General features: G+C 37.6%; 3 protein-coding genes across 4 annotated transcripts in view; 2 read left to right on the plus strand and 1 right to left on the minus strand.

The window, feature by feature from the left end:
• The first annotated feature begins 608 nt into the window (after window positions 1-608).
• LOC133653182 (epithelial membrane protein 3-like) lies at window positions 609-9,316 on the plus strand. The gene is made up of 5 exons (XM_062052231.1): window positions 609-719; window positions 2,516-2,603; window positions 2,666-2,768; window positions 2,847-2,987; window positions 8,450-9,316. Exons 2-5 carry the CDS (start codon window positions 2,526-2,528, stop codon window positions 8,623-8,625), a joined length of 498 nt encoding a protein of 165 aa, XP_061908215.1. The 5' UTR covers window positions 609-719; window positions 2,516-2,525; the 3' UTR covers window positions 8,626-9,316.
• A 1,997-nt stretch (window positions 9,317-11,313) lies between these two features.
• Window positions 11,314-27,242, plus strand: part of zmynd12 (zinc finger, MYND-type containing 12) — a 36,130-nt gene continuing 20,201 nt past the window's right edge. The window contains exons 1-5 of one of the 2 annotated variants that reach the window (XM_062054418.1): window positions 11,314-11,380; window positions 11,452-11,681; window positions 15,485-15,614; window positions 23,480-23,651; window positions 23,723-23,892. In XM_062054418.1, the coding sequence (XP_061910402.1) occupies window positions 11,542-11,681; window positions 15,485-15,614; window positions 23,480-23,651; window positions 23,723-23,892 (612 nt within the window). In that variant the 5' untranslated portion in view covers window positions 11,314-11,380; window positions 11,452-11,541. Of the gene's footprint in view, window positions 11,682-15,484; window positions 15,615-23,479; window positions 23,652-23,722; window positions 23,893-27,242 lie in introns of both variants that reach the window. The other variant, XM_062054417.1, reaches the window with a different exon arrangement.
• rimkla (ribosomal modification protein rimK-like family member A) overlaps window positions 17,424-27,242 on the minus strand; it is a 72,858-nt gene continuing 63,039 nt past the window's right edge. Inside the window, exon 6 of the mRNA XM_062054416.1 lies at window positions 17,424-18,232. Coding sequence (XP_061910400.1) covers window positions 18,193-18,232 — 40 coding nt within the window. The 3' untranslated portion in view covers window positions 17,424-18,192. The remainder of the gene's footprint in view (window positions 18,233-27,242) is intronic.

Raw genomic sequence — 27,242 nt, forward strand, 5'->3', positions numbered from 1 at the left:
TCTACACCACTTATCCCAGTCAGGATCACAACAGGGCTTGAAGTCTTTTGGAGGTGAATAGGGTGAAATCTGGACTACTGTGGCCTGGGCTCCAGTTAGTCATAGGCTGCACATTAAGGGGCAATTGAGCCCATGCCAGCTGCATGAAAGTCTGCTTTGTGCATTGACACATACCAATGGCATAAAAGCATGCTGTTTTTTGTTATATAAGGTTAACCCTGCTATAAAGGGACATATTTACATAGTTCCTCCTTCCTAAATGTTTTTAGTGTGACCAGTGTTCTCAAATGCCATGCAGACATGTGAGTAATGTTACAACCATGTGCTAATCTTTCCACACAATCCACTAATTAACACATATATGGTATAATGTAAATCCATACCGAAGACTATGACATGTCATCTCTGTCTTGTGTTGTTTTTGTGTTGCCATTTTAATGTGGTGCCACTGCCAAAGGGTGTGTCCAATTGGAGTCTCTTTTTTTTTGGGGGGGGGGGGGGGGGTGGTGGAGTTGAAGGAGGCAGAGAAAAAGGGAGCACTGTTAGGCTCGGAGGAAATGGGCGGTTTCTTTGGAAAATTTGGATGGTGTGAGTAGGAAAAGAAAAGGGGTGTGGTATGCCCAGAAAGGAGAGGGGACCACCTACATGACACAACATTGCAGTAGTTGGTATAGTAAGGCTGCTCCTGGGGTCTGATTGAGAGCAAGCGCAAAATCCGGGTAAGAAGATCTTTTTTAAAGACTTTTTGTGGGATGTTTGTGGATTTTTGGTATATGTGGTACAGTGTTTGATTGTGACTGCAAAAGACCTGCATCTAAGTTATTAATGTGTTCACAGAATCGATTTCAATAATCAGTTTTTTTAGAAAGTGTTTTTTGGGTCATCCGCACATACACATTATACATCAGCAGCCCACATAGGAGCTTTTGCAACCTGCTACCTGAAAAGGTCTTATTAATGTATATACTAATTAATATGTTGCGAGAATCAGTTTGATTCGGGAATTGTGTTGAATGACAATTGATTCTAAATCAAATTGTCACTTCGAGAAGTTGTTGTAAGATTCACATCCCTATAAAGTTGAACCTGAACTTAAGACTGCCCCAACTTAAGAGTGTTTTGAGATAAGTGCAGTCTCTCAGTAATTGTTAATAATTATTACAATTTTGAGTTATAAGCATCCCTGCTATTAGTTGGCATAGCAAATGTCACAATGACATCTGACATCTGGTCCTACTCGCTAGCATTAGTTTACAGCTAGAAATTCACATCCCTTTTTTTTTTCCAACCAGGAAGGAGGAAAGTGAGAGTGACAGTGCTGTAGAGAATAAGTGGATGATATTCATTGAATTAAAGAAATAAATCATCAAAAACATGACAGTGCCAACTTGGCGAAGCAATTTGAGCGCATCACTGCTGGTCTGCACCATACCGAAGCAGAATGAGTCTATCGCCAGCCAAGGATGTTAAAATTATATCCAAACAGTGGCCACCTTACCAATGAAAATATGGAAAAACTGCTGCTGATGTGTTTGATGGTAAATGAGCTCGAAGTCCACTCTCCAAGGAAAACACTGTACATTATTATTACAATACTTCAAAAAATATATTGCAGTTTGTATTGTTTTTATACAAGACTGTATATCTTATCTGAAATGTTGTTTTCTTTTTAAAAAACATGCTGCATTTTTTAAATTATGCTGATTTGGGGGAGCCAAGCGCCAATTGAATTGATTTCAATTCATTTCAATGTGAGACGTTGATCTGAGATACAAGTGTTTTGAGTGAAGAGCCAATTTAGCTTGTGGGTTGAGGTACGACTGTATAAGTTATATTGTTACTATTGCAATCATTTATGTGCCATATTAAAAAAAAAAAAAATCTAACGCACAGCCCGGAAGATGTCATACGCTTTCATTTCTTGCACATGTTTTCTTTCCAGGTCATTCTTTTGTTTACGTCAATTTTGACCAAATTATTACCTCCCATGCCCCTTCCTTTGATGGATGAAATTAGTGTAATGACATAATTTCACCCACCACCCACTCAGATGGGCCTCTCCTACAGATAATGATCCAGACAAACAATTGCATCCAGTCTGAGAGTCTTTTTTTATAGTTTTATGCAGGTTTTCAGCATATAAATCTCACTCACAGAAGGTGTAAGTAGAATTACAGGCAGTTTGCCCTATAACGTAAAGGAGGAGTCAACTAGGTAAATATTTTGGCCTTGTGTAGATTTCCTCAGTGGCACAGGTTGTCTTTGTAAGGGCAACTCACATTGGGGTCAGCAATGACTGATTGCACTGTTTTCCAGCGTCGCCTCTCACAGCCACTTCACTATATCCACCTACTTTGACTTTTCCATAACAGGAAAATGCCCTAACACTGATACTTATTGTACAACAAACTAACATGGCGTGCTAACTTGGTCACACGCTATTCCAATGCTGAGTGGCGTGCTGAATGCATTTCTCAGGGTGTCCTCATTTAAACTGAGTTGTCTTCTCCCGTAGATTAAAGAATATGGCATACCTCCTCATGTTTGTGACTCTGCTGCATCTGGTGACTTTGGCCATGCTGTTCATCTCGACCATGGAGAAGGTAATCGTGTTGATCATCAGCGTTGATAAAACAAGTTAATGTTAACTGTTCTTTCCATGAAGTCCTGGTGGGTGTGGGAGGGGATGGAGAACTCAGACCTATGGTACAACTGTAGATATGACAACTTCTCAGGAACGTGGTTGTGCGCCTCCTCCAAAGAAAGTGGTAACCGCTTTATTCCTTCGACTTCTTCATTAGAATGTGCTTTACTTCCAATAAACCTTTGTTATCTCTATTTCTCAGAGTGGCTCCACGCAGTTCAGGTCTTAATGGTCCTCTCCGTGGTTTTCTCCTCCGTCTCTTTCCTGGTCTTTCTGGGTCAACTGTTCACCATGTCCAAAGGCGGACTCTTCTACTTCACTGGGCTGTGTCAAGTCTTTGCAGGTAAATACATATTTTATTGGTAAGTCCATTTTGAAGACTTCTGTGGCACAGCGCAGGTTGAGGTCAGAACAGGCCTGTTCGACTAACTTGTTTTGGGGTCCACATTTCAGGAAAGCTAAGGACAGGGGCGACGGACTTCTCCCTTCACTATAAGTCGTATTTTGTATGTTGCAGAGAACCAGTGTTCTCTACAGTAGACATTTGATTTTGGTTTATTTATTTCGTCAGAGTATTAGGAGCGCTCTGCCGTTTTTAAGGACCTTCTGCAAAAAACCAAGTCAAAGATCATCTCCCTGACAGCACTCTCGTGCTGCAAAAATGTGAGTCTGTCACAAGTTTTTAGAACTGAACTCGCAACCCACCAGTTGAATAGGCCAAATGATGAAAAAGAGAGGATCTAAAATGGAACCTTGAGAAACAACACTAGTATAACTAAAGAAGTTGAACAAACGACTACTGACAGCATCTGAAATAAACAAGCTACAGCAACACCTTAGTTACATAAATCAAATTATGGAAAAAAAAACGTTATTGCTAAAAAGTAAAAGACCTAAGGGAGAACTGCAGTTTTTTTTTTTTAAATGTTGCCCATTATTTACAATCGTTATGCGAGACAAGAACACACGTCTTTTGTTTTTTTTAAGGATTTTAAAGATGATAAAAAACTCTCAGAAAATTTGGATGATGGGAGTCACCTTTGTAGCATTTGAAGCCTTCCAAAACAACTGCAAAACACCTCCATCAACGTCTTATATACACACGTAGCAAGTCTATAGAAAATGTAGTAACAGACACGTTCATAACAATATGTAACATGTTCAATATTTACCATATTTTGATCATTTTAATCGATTTAATCAATGACAGATTCCTTCAGTGCATAGCAGCACACGTCCGACTTCCAGCAACAAATTAATGTGGAACCATCCAAGCTATTTTGACATAAATGGACTGCTTACCCAAATAAACCAGAAAAAGCAGTTCTGCCAGCTGGACAAAACGCACAACTGTCCATCAAGTGAATCACACTTTAAATATTGATCATGATACATACAGCACACCAGTCTTGTTATTACAACTACAGTACATACGCTGTCGAACTAGCTGTGTACAAACAAAAAAATAAATGTAAGCCAATACTATACAGATATTGCAATATGATTGTTCATGTTTTTCAGTCAGTACAGATTGGTGTCCTATTGCATTGTGTTGTGCATTACAAACTCAAACGTGTTTCGTGTTGTCATAAAGCTAGCTTTTACAGCTAATACCGAAGAATGCCGATGTGTTACTACCAGGGGCGCCGAAAAGGGGGGTAAAGGAGACGGATTCTAGGGGCCCATGATGGAGGGGGGCCCAGAGAGGCCCCTAATGATGATGAAATTATAATACAGGGGGCCCTGTAAAGATTCTTTTCATGGGGCCCAAAATCCCTAGCGGCGCCCCTGGTTACTACAATAGAAAAAGAGTTCCTCAGTGTTCGCTCCTACAATAACAATGTCGCTACAGCTTGGTTATTATACAGGTTACGGGCCGTAAATAAAGTATTTTTGATGTTTTTTGAATAATTTAGAGGCAGAATTGATTGTTCCCATTAGCCCTGGTTTAGAATATATAACACTTCCTATAGATTGGTTTGCATTAGGGGCAAATGGTGTGGTTTTTTTTTATTAGGATACTGAAATATTAATTTATATATATGTATATGTAATAATGATGGCGTTGTTTTAGGAGAAATTTCCTTGACCATTTTTTTACTGACCTTAAAGCTCAGTCATAAACATAATCACATGAAATCTGCTTAGCAACAGATAACCAGGGAAATACATGATATGGCAGTAAAATTAATCCATGCATAAGCCTTATCTATGAATATTAGCTATGAAGCATTCAGGATGTATTACTGCATGTTGCTTTTGGAGGTGAAACTGAAAGATAACATACAGTAAGTTCAGAAGCAGTACTATATCATGGTATATACTATGTAGACTATTAAGGAACCTGTGCAACAATCAGGGCCGGCCCGTGGCATAGGCCGTATAGGCAAATGCTAAGGGCGCCGTCCATCAGGGGGCGCCAAGCCAGTGCCACAAATGTTGGAGAAAAAAACCAAAAAAAAGTTGGTACTATTATTTCTAAATACAAAAAATAATCCCACGTTAATTAAAATGCAAAGTAAAGCCTATTTAATAAAAATATTATTTGTTACAACATTACGCCCCCCCCATCCCCCCGCACGGTGCGCCCCCTCCCTTCCCGTATCATGACTCTTACATCAAAAAATCAACACAAGATGTCAAAACGGCCAAAACTGTCAGGTGCCCAGGGAAGAAAAAAGAGAAAAGAAGAGGAGGAGAAACAAGAAAAAGACAGAGGTAGCAGGTAGGTAACGTTAGCCTACATTAAATTAATTGTCCCCACCTTCTACCATCCTAGTCACATCCGTTGTGTCCTTGGGCAAGACACTTCACCCTTGCTCCTGATGGCTGCTGGTTAGCGCCTTGCATGGCAGCTCCCTCCATCAGTGTGTGAATGTGTGTGTGAATGGGTGAATGTGGAAATACTGTCAAAGCGCTTTGAGTACCTTGAAGGTAGAAAAGCGCTATACAAGTATAACCCATTTATCATTTATCATTGTCTGTTACAGAATGTGATAGTAACCTGGCTTTTTAGCATTAAGCTAATGTTACATGATTCGGCAATTGCTAATGGTTCTGCTTTAACGTCGGGTTAATATTGTGGAGGGGGCTAAATTGTTATGGAAAATAATAATGTAACGTTAGGTAATTACAGTACTCCCACCTTACATTCCTCAGGGACATTTGTATTAGATCTTTTAAGCAGGTGTTTTTTGTTTACATTGTTATTGCCTTCTGGTTAGCTAATGTTTGCCCTGCAGGTAATAGTCACTTTTCCACCCCTTTATATATTAGGTATAGTTGTAAGCCTAGTTGTTAAAGTGCACATCATTAATGTTAATTAAGCAATATCACATGAGAGGGAATGCTGTTTTTTAATTTGAGCACTGCTATGATTCGGTTAAAGATAATCATAACATAACATTCTCATATAATATGTTAATTTGCTTTCTTGAAGTAAAAAATAAGGTCAAAGACAAAGCTATTCGGTTTCTTGTGAGTATATACACTTCACTGCCGATGTGGGGGGCGGGGGGGGGGGGGGGGGGGGGGGGGCGCCACCTAAAATCTTGCCTAGGGCGCCAGATTGGTTAGGGCCAGGCCTGGCAACAATCTTTGACAAACAAAACATTATGGTTGTCCTACAAGACCTTGGAAAAGTACTGACCCAGCAGGCACAAGACATTGATACAATGTTGATTATACATGCATGTCTTTTAAAACGAACTTAAAAACAACATTGCAAAATAAATGTTTTTGTAAATTGAGACATCGTTGGTGTTTAACTTTGGATCCATGTTGTTTGTTGGGAAATTATTAAATTTCAACGGTCAAATCAACTTGAAATTGAACAAACGTCGTCATAAAGCATCTTGTTTCAACGTTGTATTTGTGTTGTAGAACATAAGTTGGGAAATGACCAAAAATTAAAAGGTCAAATCAACGTCAAAACCCAACATTGATTAAACGTTGTCAAAACGCATGTCATTTCAACATTATGTTTGAGTTGATCAACATCAGGACCTAAAATAACAAGTTCTCAATGTTGTTGCTGGGGAGTACAATTACTCTAATTTAAACTTACTAGGGATGGGTACCTGATTCAGTTCTTTTATAGGCACCGACCGAATTCCGTCGGCGCTACCGTGTATCGATTCACGTAAAATCAAACTGTGTCATATTTCGATAGATTTTTTTGCCCGTGACTACAAGTTTGGTGGCAGACTATGTGCTTGCCCAAAAACTTGGTGGGGAAACAAGCATCACTCAGCCAGACTGCATCTCGGTAATGTTGTAATTTCCCATGCCAACAAAGCAAGTATGCCTGATAGAAAACACTTTAATGTACAGTTAGGCTCCATTTTTCAAAATGCGCGAGCTCAATGTCAATTTACATTGGATTTGCCATACACATGCTGCTGATTAGCATTAGCGGTTTTACATGGCGATTTCAACACCTCAAAATTTGGTAATGAAAACTACACCTAAGATGCATGTTACAATCAAATCGCTGGTATGTAATAGGTACAATACTTACAGTATATACACGTTTTAGGGCGAATCATAAGACTGAATTTGGCTTAATGGCAAAGATTACTTCCTGACTCGGCAACAACCGTAGTCTATACCAGTGGTTCTTAACCTGGGTTCGATCGAACCCTAAGGGTTCGGTGAGTCGGGCTCAGGGGTTCGGCGGAGGTCGACTCATCGTGGAAATAAAAACATCCCCCTATCGGCGTATTACGGATACGGCACCAGCAGAAGTCACACTGATTTGCAGGTGTGTATTTTGTTGTGAGTTTATGCACTGTGTTGGTTTTGTTCTTTGAACAAGGTGATGTTTATGCACGGTTCATTTTGTGCACCAGTAATAAAACATGGCAACACTTTAGTATGGGGAACATATTCACCATTAATTAGTTGCTTATTAACATGCAAATTAGTAACATATTGGCTCTTAACTAGTCATTATTAAGTACTTATTAATGCCTTATTCGGCATGGCCTTATTATAACCCTAACCCTCTAACCATGGCCCTAACCCTCTAACACCAACCCTAACCAAATAACTGTAAATTAAGTCTTTGTTACTTAGAATATGTTCCCCTAGTGTCCAAAAAACTCTAAATTAAGTCTTTGTTACTTAGAATATGTTCCCCATACTAAAGTGTTACCAAAAACATATAACTTTGTCTGGAATTTGAAAAAAACCCAACATTTAATTTTTCACTAAAGAAGGGTTCGGTGGATGCGCATATGAAACTGGTGGGGTTTGGTACCTCCAACAAGGTTAAGAACCACTGGTCTATACACTACTGCCATTTAACGTGTTAGAATTGCAACTGCATGCTAAATCTAATACTTGCAAATGAGACTCAGAAGTGTAAGAAATCAAGCTATAACAACTGGACAGCGCAGTTATCATCTCACTGCTAAATTTAAATAAATAAATAAATACATATTTTTTTAAACTAATCAACAATTTTTAATATGAACACACATAAGTACCGGAAATTGGTACCCTGAGTACTGTTATTGATTCCTACGTACCAGGAATTGGTACCGTAACGATTCAAAAGGTCCTCATCCCTAAGCCTGACACTCCAACATTTTTCATGTATAACTTAATCTGAGGAAGAGTAGATAGAAACTGGTTGGAAAGCTGCATAACAGCATCACTTTCTCTTCGGTGTCACCGTGTCAGTCAGATCAAGAAGTACTGTACTGGATCGACTTAGCTCATTGAATAAGCCAGTAGACCTCGCCTTATTAATGATCTGAAATGGTTATAAACACACAACATACTGTGCGTGTCTTCATTCAGGCCTGGCCACCTTGTCTGCAGCCCTCATCTACACATTACACAACAAGGAAATCCTCCAAGACGCCAGAGAAACGACTTCAGGACACTTCGGCTACTGCTTCATCCTAGCCTGGGTGTGTGTGCCTCTCCTGCTGTGTAGTGGCGTCATTTATGTCCACTTGCGCAAAAAAGAGTGACTTATGCAACACAATGGCAATTATTGATAAGCTAGCAATCCTAAAGACACCTTTTTCATCAGGAATGCCAAATATTCAGACTTACTTTCTAAATGTATTTTTTTCACGCCAAGGTTGCTTTTGCAATGTAAATACTCAGTTAAAAACTTTAGACATTTAGACACCTTGTTAACAGATTAAATCCTCACTGTGAATTTATCATATAGCACGCCCTTTGCAGAAATTATACCAATGGGAAATTTACATATATATTTTGTAGCGAGGACACACCTTAGGGAGATGCATGCAAATACATATATATTTTTGTACGTGTTGAATTTGTATTGCAGTAATAAATGTCACTCAAAGAAACAAAATGTGCACACAAGAGTCACGATTCAATGTAAGTATATTCATATATTTTAATTGTTTTAATTATTACATTTTTTCACAAAACCAGATTTAATAGACGGATGTACTTTTGCGCTAAATCAATGTAAAAATACATTTAAAAGTTCAGTTCAGTTCAATTCAGTTTCAGTTTATTTCGAACATGCATACGATACAATATAATACATCACATATTTCCAGGTGTTTCATTACAGCACGTCCGAAAAGGAGTAGGAAGAAGCAGAGCTTATTTAATCCTATACCCCTTTTCATACCATAGCAATTTTATCCAATTTCCTTGTTCTCTGTAACAGAACAGTGAACAAATAAATAATAAATAAATAATATACCACAGTAAGCAAACAAATGTTGAATACATAAATAATCTTTGTCGCCATTAAAAAAAAAAAAAAAAAAAAAAGGGTTCAAGATGTTCATCATAATTCTTGTTCTGTGTACTTTGTGAACACTTGTAGTTTGAACAGTCTCTTTGGTTAATCCATTCCATAATTGAATTCCACATACTGATATGCTAAAGGTTTTAAGTGTTGTACGAGCATACAAATGTTTTACATTAGATTTTCCTCTAAGGTTATATTTTTTATCTTTTGTTGAGAATAATTGTTGTACATTCTTGGGTAGCAGGTTATAGTTTGTTTTGTACATAACTTTAGCTGTTTGCAAAAGCACCAAATCGTTGAATTTCAATAATTGTGATTTAATAAATAAATAAATAAATAAAGTAGTAATTTAAACGTGAAGAAAATTTAAATATTTTATTAATAAAATATTGTATTGCATTTTTGTATTATATTTATTATTGTGTGTATATATATACACATATGTATGTATATATATATATATATATATATATATATATATATATATATATATATATATATATATATATATATATATATATATATATATATATATATATACACACACATGTATATGTATATATACACACATGTATATGTATATATATATATATACACACACAAATGACTATTCTAGCTGCAAATGTCTGGTTTTTTGTGCAATATCTACATAGGTGTATAGAGGCCCATTTCCAGCAACTATCACTCCAGTGTTCTAAAGGTACAATGTGTTTGCTCATTGGCTCAGAAGGCTAATTGATGATTAGAAAACCCTTGTGCAATCATGTTCACACATCTGAAAACAGTTTAGCTCGTTACAGAAGCTACAAAACTGACCTTCCTTTGAGCAGATTGAGTTTCTGGAGCATCACATTTGTGGGGTCAATTAAACGCTCAAAATGTGAAATGTATATGTATATATATATATATATACACATGTATATGTATATCTATATATACACATGTATATGTATATATATATATATATATATATATATATATATATATATATATATATATATATATATATATATATATATATATATATATATATATATATATATATATATATACATACATGTGTATGTGTATATATAGATATACATATACATGTGTGTATATATATATATACATATACATGTGTGTATATGTATATATATATATATATATACATATACATGTGTGTGTGTATACATGTATGTATATGTATGTATGTATATATATATATATATATATATATATATATATATATATATATATATATATATATATATATATATATATATATATATACGTATATATATATATATATATATATATATATATATATATATATATATATATATATATATACGTATATATATATATATATATATATATATATTATATATATATACATACATGTATATATATATATATACATGTGTATATATATATATATATATATATATATATATATATATATATATATATATATATATATATATATATATATATACACAATTATATGTAAATGTGTGTATATAATATACACACATTTACATATATTTTTATTTATTTAATTATGTAATAGTTTAATGTATTTAATGGTGTCTTTACATTTCAGTATATTTAATGCCTTTTTATTTTATGATAATTAATGCAATAGGTATATTCAATGAATGATACATACTAGCAATATATGATATAAAGAAAAAGAAAAGAAAAGAAAAGGAGAACGTACACAACAACAGTAGTACGAGAAGACAAAAGTTAAGAAAAAGGCTCCTTACTTTGTGTAATATTTTGATGGTTTAGTCAGCAATTGCTGACTAAACCATCAAAATATTACACAAAATAAATACACCTGATAAATCAGACAGACAGCGTGACAAAAGTGTGGAGTTGAGCGTTACTATGACGACCATGAAACCATGGTGCGTTCAAATACACAACAAAGAATTCAAGGACTATTGACGTCACGAACGTGAACGTGTTCTAACAGGATTTACTAAAGAAGAAGAAAGGTAATACTACTAATCAGCTTCTTACTAAAAACAATTCTAAATAATATTGTATTCACCAATTCTTTCTACAGTTTTACCATCTGAAAAGATCATTCTCCCAGCTTCTTCTTAGAATTCCACATCCTCCAACTTCCTTAGCCTGAGTAAATGCTGAATAAAAAATGGAGTCCAAACAACAGGAGGACCTCCCAGCGTCTGAAGTTATCCCTCTCGCCTTGCCCAAAGGAACAGAAAAGTTGTGTGAGCTGTGTCAAAAACGAGCTTACTTACAGTGCGCCAGGTGCCGGGTGACCTTTTACTGGTAAGACTGGGATATTACTCCATTTCTAAAAATATTCACTGTAATTGATGGAAATAGTCATACTAATGTTTGAACACTAGATGTCAGTGTTGTCCATGTGTAAACCTACGGGTCATGTGCCAGAGAGAGAGCAACTGGAAATGAAATTACCACATGTTTGTGTTATTCATGTGACTGGCTGCCTTAAACCGCACTGTCTCTCTCGATTTAAGGATGGGCAACAACAGACTATCATTTTGGGACTTATTTGCAAAGTATAGATAATGCAGAAATATGATGCAACACATAAATGTGAGCTTGGTTTGACTTATGAAGTGACACTGATTAAAATAAAGGATTTACAGAAGGTTTGCATATTTTTTTAATGCAGTGGGTCTGGTAATTACACTGCAAACATGACAAAGTGTGGAGCCCACATTCACTTCTACTGCCTGAAAAAAGAAGATAGTCATCCATTAGTTGTTGCCTGTTGTTGGAATGGCATCCAGTGTTTCCTTAACCCTTTAATGTAGGGAGGTTTTTTGTAAGCAGTGTTTTTATATGCTTCAGTTAGAAACATTAATAACGCTGTTAATTGGTTCAGGACATGACTGCAACAAACACATTAGTAGTATAAGTATCAATCAATAATTTTAATTCAAGCAATTTCATAGCTTGAGCAAAAAGGTTAGGTTTTTTTTTTAACATTAGGAAAGCCCCTGAGACATGAAATACCACCCTCTAGTCCAGACGTGTCAAACTCATTTTAGATCGGGGGCCACATGGAGAAAAATCTACTCCCAAGTGGGCCGGACTGGTAAAATCAAAATAAAGACAACTTCAGATTGTTTTCTTTGTACAAACATAGAACAGGCACATTCTGAAATTTTTCAAATCATAATGTTGTTGTTGTTTTTTACACTTACATGTTGCAGTTAATAGTATTCTATCTTTATTTGTCGTTATTTATATTTTATGAATAAATGATGTTCATCAGTCAACTCATTGGTGTTCATTTTAAATCTATGAAGATAAGAAAAATTATATCAAAATCAAATTACAGTATGTTATTTATGTAGTTTAATCATTTTCCTCGACTGGTGCACTAAAACATCAAGTGTTTTTTTTTGTTTTTTTACAGGCATCATCTACAAAGATACAAATAATTGCTATTGGGACATCAAGTGGATTTATTGAGAACAGCAGTTTTTTTCATTCAAAAATGTCGGCTCATTTTTATACTTAGCAAACTCATCTCGCGGGCCGTATGTTTGACACTTGTTTAATCCAATACAAAGTTAAAGTACCACTGATAGTCACACACACACACAGTGTGGTGAAGTTACTCTCTGCATTTGACCCATCCCCTTGTTTAACCCCCAATTCCAACCTTTGATGGTGAGTGCCAAGCAGGGAGGTAATGGGTCCCATTTTTATAGTCTTTGGTATGATTCGGCCAGGGTTTGAACTCACCGATCTCAGGGCGGACACTCTAACCCAGGGGTGTCCAAAGTGCGGCCCGGGGGCCATTTGCGGCCCACAGCTAATTGTTTAGCGGCCCGTCACACATTCTGGAAATGCCATTGCAAAAATCAAAAAAACATTAAAAAAGTGGAATGAGGTGAAATCTAACTAGACAACGTTGCAATGTTGACACAAAGCTGCCATGCAGGCTGTTTTTTTTTTTGTCCATCTTTATTTTCCTTTTTTTGCCATTGCTCAAAAAAAAAAAAAAGACAAAAAATCAATAATAATGAATTATTTAAATCTTCACGGCTCCAATTACTTCAAATATTTCACATTAAAATGTTTTATGTGGAAAAATATTGCATATATTGTGTGGTTGCCATATAGAAACATCCAAGTTTTCTTTGACAAAAGAGCATAAAACAAACAATATAATAGTTCAAACGTAAAATCGACAGATATATCTGAAGTTGATCTCGTAACTTAAGTGTTGAAAGTAAAACAAATAATAATAAAAATATATCACTTTATGAGTGGGGTACCTTTTGGATCCCAAAGATATTTAGTGGGGATTTTATTTATCTTTTCACTGTGATTAATCAAAAATAATAATGAAAATAAAATCAATGGTGTCATGCATTATTGATCTTTTCAGGGCTCCAATTACTTCACATCAAACATTGCTTTCTGAATGTTTTGGGCGGTGGGGGAAATACTGCATATTTCAGTTTTACTATAAAAAACAAAGTTGTCTTTGACAGAAAAGGCATATATAATAATAAGCAATAATAATTTGACTTGTTTTTAACATTTTAATGACTGAGACCCTTTACGGGCCCCAGGATCCCTAATTGTTGAAAAAAAAAAATCTATATATTTTGTCATGGTTTGAAAATGAAAAATATCAAAATGGTCCGTGAGCGGCCCTCAGTGGAAAAAGTTTGGACACCCCTGCTCTAACCACAAGGCCGCTGAGCAGGCTAAAATATGGTAATGCTGCCTGAGGCTGAGCCAATCAGTGGCCACGATACTGAACAGCATATTGGTTTGGTCTTGTCTAGTGGCTATGGTATTGGTAATTGTCAGTGTATTTGGCCATTTTTATACTTGAAAATGCTTAATTTAAGACCAACATATTGCAGTATATGCTTTAAGAAAATAAAAACAAATATTAAAAGAAAAATCTGTGCAATGTATATTGATACACTCAATTAGACAGTATAATATAAAAGTAAAATATTTATCCTTTCCAAAAAGTGACCTCTATTGAGTTAAACATTGCTTCTTCCTACTCCTTTTCGGGCATGATGTAAATGAAATGATATGAAATTGTGTGATGTATTATGATGTAAATGTGTTCATGTTCGAAATAAACTAAAAGAAAGAAAGAAAAGAAAGAAAACATAAGAATGTTGTTTGTTTTTGTATGGATTGTATGTGTGAAATATTTCTGTGAAATATTTTGGTGTGGTGCCGTAAAGGAAACTAACTAGAGGTCAAACAAGGTAATCAAACGTAATAAGAGGCTGCTGTCGGCATCTCTTTGAACACTTGCATGCATGCAATCCACAACAGGCACCAACCGTGTTTGGTGTGTGTTGGCAGTTTTGTTCTTGTGCTGGTTCCTGGCTCCGCCCATACAAACAGCAGCAGCTGTATTTACTTCTCTATGTTGGATTTGCTTCAGGCGAGTGGATGGCAAGCTTTTATTAACTGAAATCACATAGACTTTTTCTTAATAAAGGCTCGGACGTCTTTAAATGTCCGTTTTTAAGCACGTACGTTGCAAATAAATACAACCACCACAACAGTAAACATGTTGTTAATCAAACCCGCTCTTTGTATTGTCAGTCAGCACTATGACTTGCCTTTGTAAAAGCAGATGTTTTTGATACAGCTCTTGTATCGATATAACAGATGTGTACCAGTCATGTTACTTTTTGGATTTGACGTGGCGAAAATATTTCGCCTGCTGGCTTCTTCTGTCTCCGGTCCAAAGTCCGCAGCCCACGTGCTCCTCAGTGGAAAAAAAACACAAGAGAATGCCAAGACACTTTTCGGCAGCATGAAGAAAATTACTGCAGCACTTTTGTAAAGGCATACAATTTAGTATGACAATACATTCGAAATGACCCCGTGACTCTTGATGTTCGGAAAGAAAACATCTCCTATGCGATTTGGAACTCCAAGCCAGAAGAGAGTCTTTGTTAATAAAAGCAGGGGAAATGGGTCCATCTGTTCTTTGAGAGAATTAGTTTCCCCTTGATATCAAATTTTTTGAGTGAATGGAAACCAAGATTCGATCTGTTTTCTACCTCCTGAATCTCCTCTCTCTTGTTTTTAATTATTCCTTTTAGTGATACAGAACACCAGCAATTTGACTGGAAAGGAATCCATGAGAGGATTTGCCAGTTGCTCATTCCCATTCGCACCCCATCGCTCTTTAGTATGCAGCGGGCCGGCCGCATCGAAAACATACTGAAAACGGTGAGCCTATACATTCACTTTTGCAATGATCTTATACCAAATCAAAGTATAACACACCCGAGCTTTGCAAGATTATTATTTTTTTTTTGTCCAGTCCAGCTACTCAGGCAAATCATATGGTTGATGTAGATCAGGGGTCACCAACGCGGTGCCCGCGGGCACCAGGTAGCCCGTAAGGACCAGATGAGTAGCCCGCTGGCCTGTTCTAAAAATAGCTCAAATAGCAGCACTTACCAGTGAGCTGCCTCTATTTTTTTAAATTTTATTTATTTACTAGCAAGCTGGTCTCACTTTGCCTGACATTTTTAATTCTAAGAGAGACAAAACTCAAATAAAATTTGAAAATCCAAGAAAATATTTTAAAGTCTTAAGGTCTTCACTTGTTTAAATAAATTCATTAATTTTTTTACTTGGCTTCTTATAACTTTCAGAAAGACAATTTTAGAGAAAAAATACAACCTTAAAAATGATTTTAGGATTTTTAAACACATATACCTTTTAAATTCCTTCCTCTTCTTTCCTGACAATTTAAATCAATGTTCAAGTAAATTTATTTTTTTTATTGTAAAGAATAATAAATACATTTTAATTTAATTCTTCATTTTAGCTTCTGTTTTTTCGACAAAGAATATTTGTGAAATATTTCTTCAAACTTATTATGATTAAAATTCAAAACAATTATTCTGGCAAATCTAGAAAATCTGTAGAATCAAATTTAAATCTTATTTCAAAGTCTTTTGAATTTCTTTTGAAATTTTTGTTCTGGAAAATCTAGGAAGAAATAATGATTTGTCTTTGTTAGAAATATAGCTTGGTCCAATTTGTTATATATTCTAACAAAGTGCAGATTGTATTTTAACCTATTTAAAACATGTCATCAAAATTCTATAATTAATCTTAATCAGGAAAAATTACTAATGATGTTCCATAAATTCTTTTTTTAATTTTTTCAAAAAGATTTGAATTAGCTAGTTTTTCTCTTCTTTTTTTCGGTTAAATTTTGAATTTTAAAGAGTCGAAATTGAAGATAAACTATGTTTCAAAATTTAATTGTAATTTTTTTTGTGTATTCTCCTCTTTTAAACCGTTCAATTAAGTGTAAATATCATTAATTATTAATAATAACATAGAGTTAAAGGTAAATTGAGCAAATTGGCTATTTCTGGCAATTTATTTAAGTGTGTATCAAACTGGTAGCCCTTCGCATTAATCAGTACCCAAGAAGTAGCTCTTGGTTTCAAAAAGGTTGGTGACCCCTGATGTAGATGGTAAGTGGTAAATGAATCGTACTTATATAGCGCTTTTCTACCTTTTTAAGGAGCTCAAAGTGCTTTGACACTATTTTCCACATTCACCCATTCACACACACCCATTCACACACTGATGGCGGGAGCTGCCATGCACGGCGCTAACCAGGCCCATCAGGAGCAAGGGTGAAGTGTCTTGCTCAAGGACACAACGGACGTGACTAGGATGGTAGAAGGTGGGGATTGAACCAGTAACCCTCAGATTGCTGGCACGGCCACTCTCCCAACTTCGCCACGCCGTCCCCATAGATGCCCATATTTGCTGTACATACAGTATATACTTTGCAAAAGAAAAGTGTGTGATACTTCTCTTGTTGCCTTATTTGTATTCAACTTTATTAAATGGATTTATATTAAAGTTTGGCGCAGCCGGACCGGAGCAGGAGGGGATGGAAAGAGAAACAAAGGAACACAAAGGGGGAAATTGAAGGGACAAGAGAGGGATAAGACAGAGCGACAACAACAACAACAACACAGCATCAACGAATACGATATGTACAAATATGATACAAAAAGTGATAGCAAAAAAGCAGTTAGTGAAGTAAATATTATTAACATAGAAATTAGGATGAAAATGATTGCACTACAACTGGGTCAATACGAATACCAATAGAAATAGCACTATTGATAATGAATAACAACAATAATTACCTCTTTTATCAACAGTACAATTGTTTGAAATTCAACAATACATATAAGTAATGATAACTTGAATTACAAAAGAAAGTAGATAAATGGAGGGGAAGAAAGAGAAGCGAATTGTATTAACCTTGTAGATTGTTATAGTAACACTAGCTTAAGCTTTGTCAGTGTGCCAAGTTTTACCCAGTTTTTCCTTAGGGGTACAACTGTAACGAATCGGTGAGGTGGATCCCAAGGATGCAGAGACGTATTGTGTGTGGACGATAGTTCTTCCTTTTATTTTGGAGGAAGCAGGAAGTAGCAAAACAAAGGCGATGGTGGTAAACACAAAAACACACCATGTAAAAAAACTACTAAGAGAAATAACCTACACAAAACCAAAAGCGCTAGACAAGGCTAGGAAAAATACTTCATGAAAGAAGTAAAAGAGAAAAACAAAGTACAAAATAAAAGCGCTAGACAAGGCTAGGAAAAATACAGGCAAACCTGAGAAGACGGGCACAAGACGAACTATAGGGAGTCCTCTGGCAAGACCAACAACATATGCGTCTGTTTGCAAGCAGTAGATAAAGTTCCGGCGCTCACATGTTGTCAGCAGCCAGGTTAAATAGGTTGCCACTTAATCTACCTCAGGTGTGTGCTGCTGCCTCGCGCCAGCTGCACTCCATACTGTGGACGAGAGAGAGAGAGAGAGAGAGAGAGAGAGAGAGAGAGAGAGAGAGAGTGAACAGTTGTGCAGACAAAACAGAATTGAGCTAGGAATTTCAGATTACCACAACAACGTTAATATATGTTTGATAAAATGTGATTATGTGCATGAGTGTATGTATGCATATGTGCTTGTATATGTACAGTATGTGTATGTTTGTACAGTGAATGTGTGTGTGGATGTATTTACCGTGAGTGTGTATGTATGTGGGAGCGTAGGTACCCATGTATGTGGGTAAGTACCAACATGTGTATGAAAACTTGTGTGTACAGTATGTGAGTACCGTATTTTCCGCACCATAAGGCGCCCCGTGTTGTAAGCCGCACCTTCAATGAATGGCATATTTCAAAACTTTGTTTACCTATTAGCCGCCCCGTGTTATTAGCCGCACCTACGCTACGCTAAAGGGAATGTCAAAAAAACAGTCGGATAGGTCAGTCAAACTTTAATAATATATTACAAACCAGCGTTCTAACAACTCTGTTCACTCCCAAAATGTAATGTGCAATTGTGCAATCACAAAAATAGTAACACTCAAAATAGTGCAGAGCAATAGCAACATCAATAACTCCACGTTGCTCATACGTTAGTGTCACACAACACACAAAATAAACATTTAAAGCTCACTTTCTGAAGTTATTACTCATCCACAAATCCCTCAAATGATTCTTCTTCGGTGTGCTTCACTTGTTTTTTGACACCATCTGTGATGTGGACGCGCATGCAGTCGTAGATCAACAGGGACGGAGCTGCGTGAAAAAAGTCACCCGGTCTCTCCGCTCATCTTTTCTTCATCCATCCATCCCTTCGAGTTAGCTTTTATGATGACGCCGGCTGGAAAGTTCTCTTTTGGCAAGGTCTTCCTTTTGAATATCACCGTGGGTGGAAGTTTCTGGCCGTTAGCATGGCAAGCTAGAACCCCGGTGAAGGACGACTTCTCATTCCCTGTGGTGCGAATATTCACCGTACGTGTTCCCGTTGTATCCACAGTGCGGTTCACATCAATATCAAAAGTCAGTGGACCCTTGTATGCGTGTCTCTTAGTAGGAGCCATTTTGTGGTCTTTACAGAAACACACAAATGAAATGAAACGTAATATCCGCGCGCTTCTTCTTCTACGGGGGCGGGTGCTCACCTTGGCGGTTGCTTACAGTAGAAGAAGAAGCGCTTCCTCTTCTATGGGGGCGGTTGCTTACCGTAGAAGAAGAAGCGCTTCCTTTTCTACGGGGAAAAAAGATGGCGGCTGTTTACCGTAGTTGCAAGACCTAAACTTTATGAAAATAAATATTAATATTAATCCATATATAAGGCGCACAGGGTTATTAGCCGCGCTGTCAGCTTTTGAGAAAAATTGTGGTTTTTAGGTGCGGCTTATGGTGCGGAAGATACGGTATGTATCTCGCATCTGAATGCTGTTAATCATTGTCACGTTGTCAAGAGGGCAGCCCCAAAAAGCCAATCAATGAGCCTGTGGGTGATCTAAAAGGACAAATTTTAGCCTGAGCGGATGTTTTCCGCCTGGCGCCAGTGTTTGACTTGTCTTCACTCAATACCGCAACTTTACCTTTGGACGTTAAAAAATGGCAGGGTACCAAAACTGCTTTTTGAAAAAGTGCATGGGATACGTCCAGCCCTCCAATTATGTCTGTGATTAAAAGTATAACACATTATCCCAGCTAAGATTCAACAGATGTTCCAGAAAAAAAACTTTTAGCATACTTGTACACAACTTTTATAATTTTTTTCTACAAAACGTTGCATATCTCTGCATGGTCATGATACGCCTATCTGACTTGGCAAGTTATCTTCACCACATCCCCTGTTGGTCGGCCCGTCTCATGGTTCCATCCATAAAAATCCAACTATTATCCTTTATTGTTATTTTCCTTCCCCTGTTGTTGGGCAACCGTTGTTATTTTGAGTCTGTGTATTTTTTAATCAGAGTCTTAAGTGAAAAATTGTAATCAATTGTTACTTCAATTGATTTGTCACACATCCTTTTGGCAGTCCGCGTTCTCGTAGTTCTACACTTAAGGCCTGTGTAATGCTTGCGTGCTGTATATGCTGCTTTTCTTATTCTTAGCAAACACAATGTATTAGCAATCGTAAGTCAAACAGTTACTTAGTCATGAATCATAATCTAAACAGTTCATTATTTCGAAATGATCCTTACAATCAGTAAACATCCACACGGCCAATTTGACTGTGCTCCAAATCTTGCAATACCCTAAAGCAGGGGTTTTCAAAGTGTGACAAAGTGAGCCTCCCTTCAAAGAATAACAACACTGTTAGGACCTACCAAAAACTGATTTTCTGGGTCTATATTTTAGGAAGTTTTCTGCTCAACCTAGATTCTGTTGACTTCGGAAAAACATGAGCAACTGCTCAGATTCTGGCTGCACGGCATTTTACCCCTTGACTTAAGTCTGTCAGTGCGTGCCTTCATCCAAGATGCGCACTTCCGGTGGAGCAACCCCTTGATGTGGGCGTTCCCTGCCTTTCACATACTATCCCGTTGTCTTACACAGCAGGAACACGACATTAAAACAAAGTTGAGAACTTGTTCAATTAGGCCCTGACGTTGAGCAACTCAAACCTAACGTTGACAACAACTTTTTGACGACGTTTATCCAATGTGGGCTCTGTACCGAGGATGTCGTTGTGGCTTGTACAGCCCTTTGAGACACTTGTGATTTAGGGCTATATAAATAAACATTGATTGATTGATTGATTGAATGTTGGGTTCAGGCGTTGATTTGACCATTGAAATTTGGTCATTTTCCAATCAATATTTTACAACACAAATACAACGTTGAAACAACATGCTCTTTGACGACGTTTATTCAATGTCAGGTTGTCACATTGATTTGGCCTTTGAAATTTGGTAATCCCCCAACCAACAACGTGGATCCATTGTTAGACACCAACGTTGTCTCAATTTACAAATAGAACTATTTTGCAACGTTGTTTAAAGTCAGTTTTAAAAGACATGTATGTATAATCAACGTTGTATCAATATCTTGTGCCTGCTGGCTAAGTACTTTTGTTCCTACTGAGGCAGCAATAAGTCCACTGCACTTGAGGTTTGGATGCAGTGTACACCACACATAATAAAATGATAAAAGAGACACCCAGAAAACGATCAAAACTATTCTGATCACTTCAACTGAGACACCTGGAAATATCCATTGAGATGAGGGTAAAAGGACCATCATGCCACTCTGAATTAACCATCAAAAATCAAAATGCACATCGTTGTCTTGCGGGTGCGACCACAGCAGAAGGGGGCTGCGCGTATATGCATCCTGATCATTAAACTATGTGTTTTACTGAATAGAAAATATTTACATATATGATGTAATGTCTATCAAATATTTTTAGACATTTAATATTAAACAGTCATGCTCCCCCATGCAAGCACAAACACACAAAAACACACAAACAGCTCTCAAGCCCCTCTGGTACATCTTGACTTCACAAACATTTGCACTAAACAGAACTCTTAACACCACAAATAATATCAGGGTGGTTATAACAACAAGTGAAACTAAGTTTAAACTACAGATTATTATTAACATTCAGCCAGGAAGAAGAAGCCGTTTTAGCGTGCATACACACACTACATCACCATGGCGATACACGTTCGCGTGCCAAGCACTGCCTGGATTGATGCGTCTTTTTCCAATTTAAATTGTCATCTTTTTCATGGATTGCAATGACATTCAAAATTTCCACACAACCAGGAAAAAAAGACGTCCGCCTTCATTCCAGACTCAAGCAATTTTACCAAACTGGACAAAAGTGAGTAACTTAAAGCGCATAAAAAAACACTAACGTGCAAACGGGAGAATATGGCACTAAGTGTGTTTGACATAATTCAAGTTAGCTGAGCAGGCTTGAAATATGTTTTCTTTATTTTGCTCAACCTGCCTCCCCTCGTGTCTCCCACTGCGTCCCAGGAAAACATTTGCTCTAAATACTCTCTAAATGTGATGAGCCAAAGTATACAAGCCCCTTAGAAGTCCCTGTCGTATTAACCTAAAGTCAGTAAGGTGATGATTTAGAGCAGGGGTGTCAAACTCAAATACAGAGTGGGCCAAAATTTAAAACTGAACAAAACCGTGGGCCAAGGTTGAACAAATTAACCTTTTAATAGGGACCCAAACAAGTTTTGCATTGAATATTGAACAAGCAAGGCTTATATAACTTTATAGTGACATGCAAAATCGAGTTTCAAATAATAATAATAATAATTCAGAAATATCAATGGCATATCAAATACAATTTAAATACAAATTGAATGCTTCTTTTCTATTTGCAGCCTTCTGAGGTAAATATCAAAATAAACTTTTTCCACAAGCTAATAATACATTTGAAAATAAAATAACAATAATGAATGAATCAAACATTCAAGCCTTGAAGTAGCAAGAGAAAGTATTTGTTCTGTTGTGTTTATGTTGTGTTACGGTGCGGATGTTCTCCCGAAATGTGTTTGTCATTCCTGTTTGGTGTGGTTTCACAGTGTGGCGCATATTTGTAACAGTGTTAAAGTTGTTTATGCGGTCACCCTCAGTGTGAGCTGTACGGCTGTTGATCAAGTATGCCTTGCATTCACTTATGTGCGTGTAGAAGCCGCATATGTCATGTGACAGGGGCCGGCACGCTGTTTGTATGGAGGAAAAGCAGACGTGACGACAGGTGGTAGAGGACGCTAAAGGCATTGCCTTTAAGGCACGCCCCCAATATTGTTGTCCGGGTGGAAATGGGGAGAAATTCGGGAGAATGGTTGCCCCGGGAGACTTTCGAGAGGGGCACTGAAAATCGGGAGGGTTGGCAAGTATGAGTATTAGCGGTGAATGCGGCTCTAATGTTAATTTGATATTGCCTCAAGGGCCAAATGAAATAACACGGCGGGCCAAATTTGGCCTGCGGGCCAGAGTTTGACACCCATGATTTAGAGTTTCACTGAACAGGAAAAAGCCCTATTGATGATGGATGGCTTTAAAGCTTTTCATCACTCCGTTATATGTCACCCGGGGACGCGGTAAAATGTTGGTCCACTCACCTGCTGATTACACAGCAAGTTTTGCAACGAGGGATAATGAATGGATGTTGTTGTAATATTTATAGCAGGTTTGTATTAGCTGTCTGCCCTATGCTTGCTCATGCACATGACTGTACTGTAATGTGTTGGATCTCCTGTGCAGAAAGAGCTGATTGAAATCTGCAGGTTGGTCGCAGAGAGCAAACTCTCTGAGGGCAAGCATCAGGAGGCCGTGCCCGCCGCCCAGGCCTGTCTCCGCTGTTCCGTAGACGTGTACGGACCCAACACGGTCCAACTGGTGCCCGCTTATGTGTTGCTGGCTGATGCCAACATGGGTGAGAAGGAGCTCTCGAACGTTTGGTTGTACCATGCACTCATTTACCTACGTGTGTACATTTATGTCTAGGCATGGGTAATGTGGCTCTGGTGGTGGAGCTCCTGTCACAAGCAGAGTGGGCGGTGCTGAAGAGTCCTGAATGTGGAAATGATGTCCACCACCGGCTGCACAGGAGCATGGGCTGCCTCCACACTGCGACTGAAAATTTTCAAACAGCTCTTTTTCACTTTGCGAACGATGTAAGTATGCATGTGTTATCAGTAGTAAACTCAGAGTGTGTAGTTATATTTTTAAAACCTATTATAGTCAAATCTATTGTTGCATCATAAAGATACATTACTGAGAAACGAATGGTTTTACTTCACTACACAAAGTATATATTCACAATGAAATATAAATCAACAGACTTCAAGAGCAAGATGAGATCATTTTATGTGATTTGTATCCAGTACAGTTAGGGTTATTTAGCTGTAAATAAAGGAATAAAAGTGGCAGTCGAGCAATGGTAATTTCATTAAGCGACTAGTCGACAAAAACAAATCATTGTCTTATTGTTAATAAACAGTGCTGACAAAATATATTTCTAATCAGACCAATCACACTTTTGAATTTGCATTAATCATGATTTATCACAGGTTATTACTTGCTTGTATAATTTAAATTCCCTCGAAGAGACCCCAATACTTGGACATAAATGCAATTTTTTAAAATCAGAATGTCTTACAGGAACATTTTTAAAATGTTTTACTTGATTGCATGTCATTTATTTGCTCAAAAATTGGTGACAGTTTTATCCCACCGGTAGGGATGATGTTCGAAACCGCTTCTCCCGATTGTTCGATAAGAAAAGAACCGATTCGATGTATTCGAATCCCTTTTTGAGAACTGGTTCCCGTTATCGAAGCCACTATACCGTATTTTCGCGACCATAGGGCGCACTGTATTAAAAGGCGCCGGCCGTGTCAGTTACGGGTGTTATTTCTGTATTTAACGCATAAATAAGGCGCAGCGTATTTTTGGGCGCATGCATGGTTAAACATACGCTATCTTAAAACATAAACTAGCATGCATGGACGCTGTTTTAAAAAGGCAGCAGGAGCAAAGCTGAGTTGGGTTGTACATTATTGAAGTATTTATCAACGTACTCACATTATTTTTTGATCAATCCTCATCCACAAATCCATCAAAGTCCTCATCTTCTCAAAACCCCTCACAGAGAACTGACAATCCACCATTAATTCACTCCACATTCACACTATAATGGTGGTAAGCAACATTTGTGACCACAACTGCCTGAGATAGACTGACAGAAGTGTGGCAGCCAATTGCCGCTTACGGCCTCGCTGACTACCACCAAACATTCATTCACATTCATACACCAGTGTGAGTGGCACTGGGAGAAAGGTGGGTGAAGTGTCTTGCCCAAGGACACAACAGCCGTGGCTAGATTGGCGGAAGCTGGAATCGAACCTGGAACCCTCAAGTTGCTGGCATGGCCACTCTATCATCTGGGCCACGTCGTCCCCTGATACATAATAAATGCAATAATCTTTTATGATGAGTTAACTCGCCATTTTTGACAGTCATAATATTTGTATATATATATACAGTATATATATATATATATATATATATATATTTGTGAAGTGAAGTGAATTATATTTATATAGAGCTTTTCTCTAGTGACTCAAAGCGCTTTTACATAGTGAAACCCAATATCTAATTTACATTTAAACCAGTGTGGCTGGCACTGGGAGCAGGTGGGTAAAGTGTCTTGCCCAAAGACACAACGGCAGTGACTAGGATGGCGGAAGCGGGGATCGAACCTGGAACCCTCAAGTTGCTGGCACGGCCACTCTACGGTTGCGTGAGTGTGTATGGGGGCGTGCCAAGTTGACTTGGAGCGTGATAACCAGTAAACGTTGTGCAGAAAAGGACAAGCTTGTGTTTTGCTTTACTGTAGGGACAGGACAGAAAAGCAAGCCCAAATAAGCAACCGCACGTTCAAAACCAATCTTAAATTAAAGCTGCGAGCAGCGTCGAACGGACCCTCGCCCCCGTTGCACCGCGGGATCCGCGCGAGTCGGCTGGCATGCATCACGCTTGCGGTCATGTCCTTTCCGATTCCTAAACCACCACCAAAAATGTCCTGACCACTAGATTATAATATTTTTCACCATACCTGACGCACTTGCAAAATATGGGGAATTTTTGTGCATTTTCAGGGCCTCAAAGAGGCGCCCAAACAGAAGAAAAAAACGCAACAAATCCAATAAGGCCCTTGCGGTGCTCTGAATTGCCTCTGTGGGGCCTAATAAAATAATATAAAGTTGAATAAAATTAAATTAAATTAAATTAAAAGGAAATAAAGCCACTTCAGACTGTCATCATCATTTGTAGCAATTAGAATCAAGATCTGAACTTGGGAAACCGAGTTATTAACGTTTCGTGTTCTGTGGCGAACCATCAGATCAACGTTTGGCGCCATGTCACACCCACATCCTGTCCTTTGCAAAACATTTTTTTGCAATTTGTCCTCACTTATCAGTTTAGTGTCCGTCTCTTACCAACTAAAGTGCAGAAATGACAGTTAGATTGGTGATGGTGTGGGGCAATTTCCACCGCCAGGCTCCACCCACTACAAGTAAGTAGGAACAGGTACTGACCCATCGGGCACTTCAGGGAGTCAACATCATCATTTCTACCAAATACAATCAAGATCTAAATTTGTGGAGCAATGTTTGGCGCCATGCCACGCCCACATCTTATGGTGTAGGCATAATGTGTTTGCAATTTATCATCACATTTATGTCTAGCATCTGTAATTTGAACCCCGACTCATTTGGCCAACGTCCCAAGGAGTAGTTCGACCCCTTTTTTCACCCAAAAAATGGCCAAAAATCATCACAGCAAAGTTTGGCGCCATACCACGCCCACATCTTATGGCGTAGGAACATGTTGTTCGCAATCTATCATCACCTTTATGTGTAGTATCTGTAATTTAACCTTGACTCGAGTCATTTGGTCAAAGTCCGTGGGAGGAGTTCGTAAAAGTAGGACCCCTTTTTTTCGCCGAAAAGTAGATGACAAAAACCAAGACGGCCGACTTCCTGTTCGTTTTCAAGTACCGTACTTTTCGGACTATAAGTCGCAGTTTTTTTCATAGTTTGGCGACTTATACTGAGGAGCGACTTATGTGTGAAATTATTATCACATTACCGTAAAATATCAAATAATATTATTTAGCTCATTCACGTAAGAGACTAGACGTATAAGATTTCATGGGATTTAGCGATTAGGAGTGACAGATTGTTTGGTAAACGTATAGCATGTTCTATATGTTATAGTTATTTGAATGACTCTTACCATAATATGTTACGTTAACATACCAGGCACGTTCTCAGTTGGTTATTTATGCCTCGTACACTTATTCAGCCTGTTGTTCACTATTCTTTATTTATTTTAAATTGCCTTTCAAACGTCTATTCTTGGTGTTGGGTTTTATCAAATAAATTTCTCCAAAAATTGCGACTTATACTCCAGTGCGACTTATATATGTTTTTTTCCTTCTTTATTATGCATTTTCGGC

Source organism: Entelurus aequoreus, linkage group LG07, assembly GCF_033978785.1.
Source record: "Entelurus aequoreus isolate RoL-2023_Sb linkage group LG07, RoL_Eaeq_v1.1, whole genome shotgun sequence".
Classification (NCBI taxonomy): domain Eukaryota; kingdom Metazoa; phylum Chordata; class Actinopteri; order Syngnathiformes; family Syngnathidae; genus Entelurus; species Entelurus aequoreus.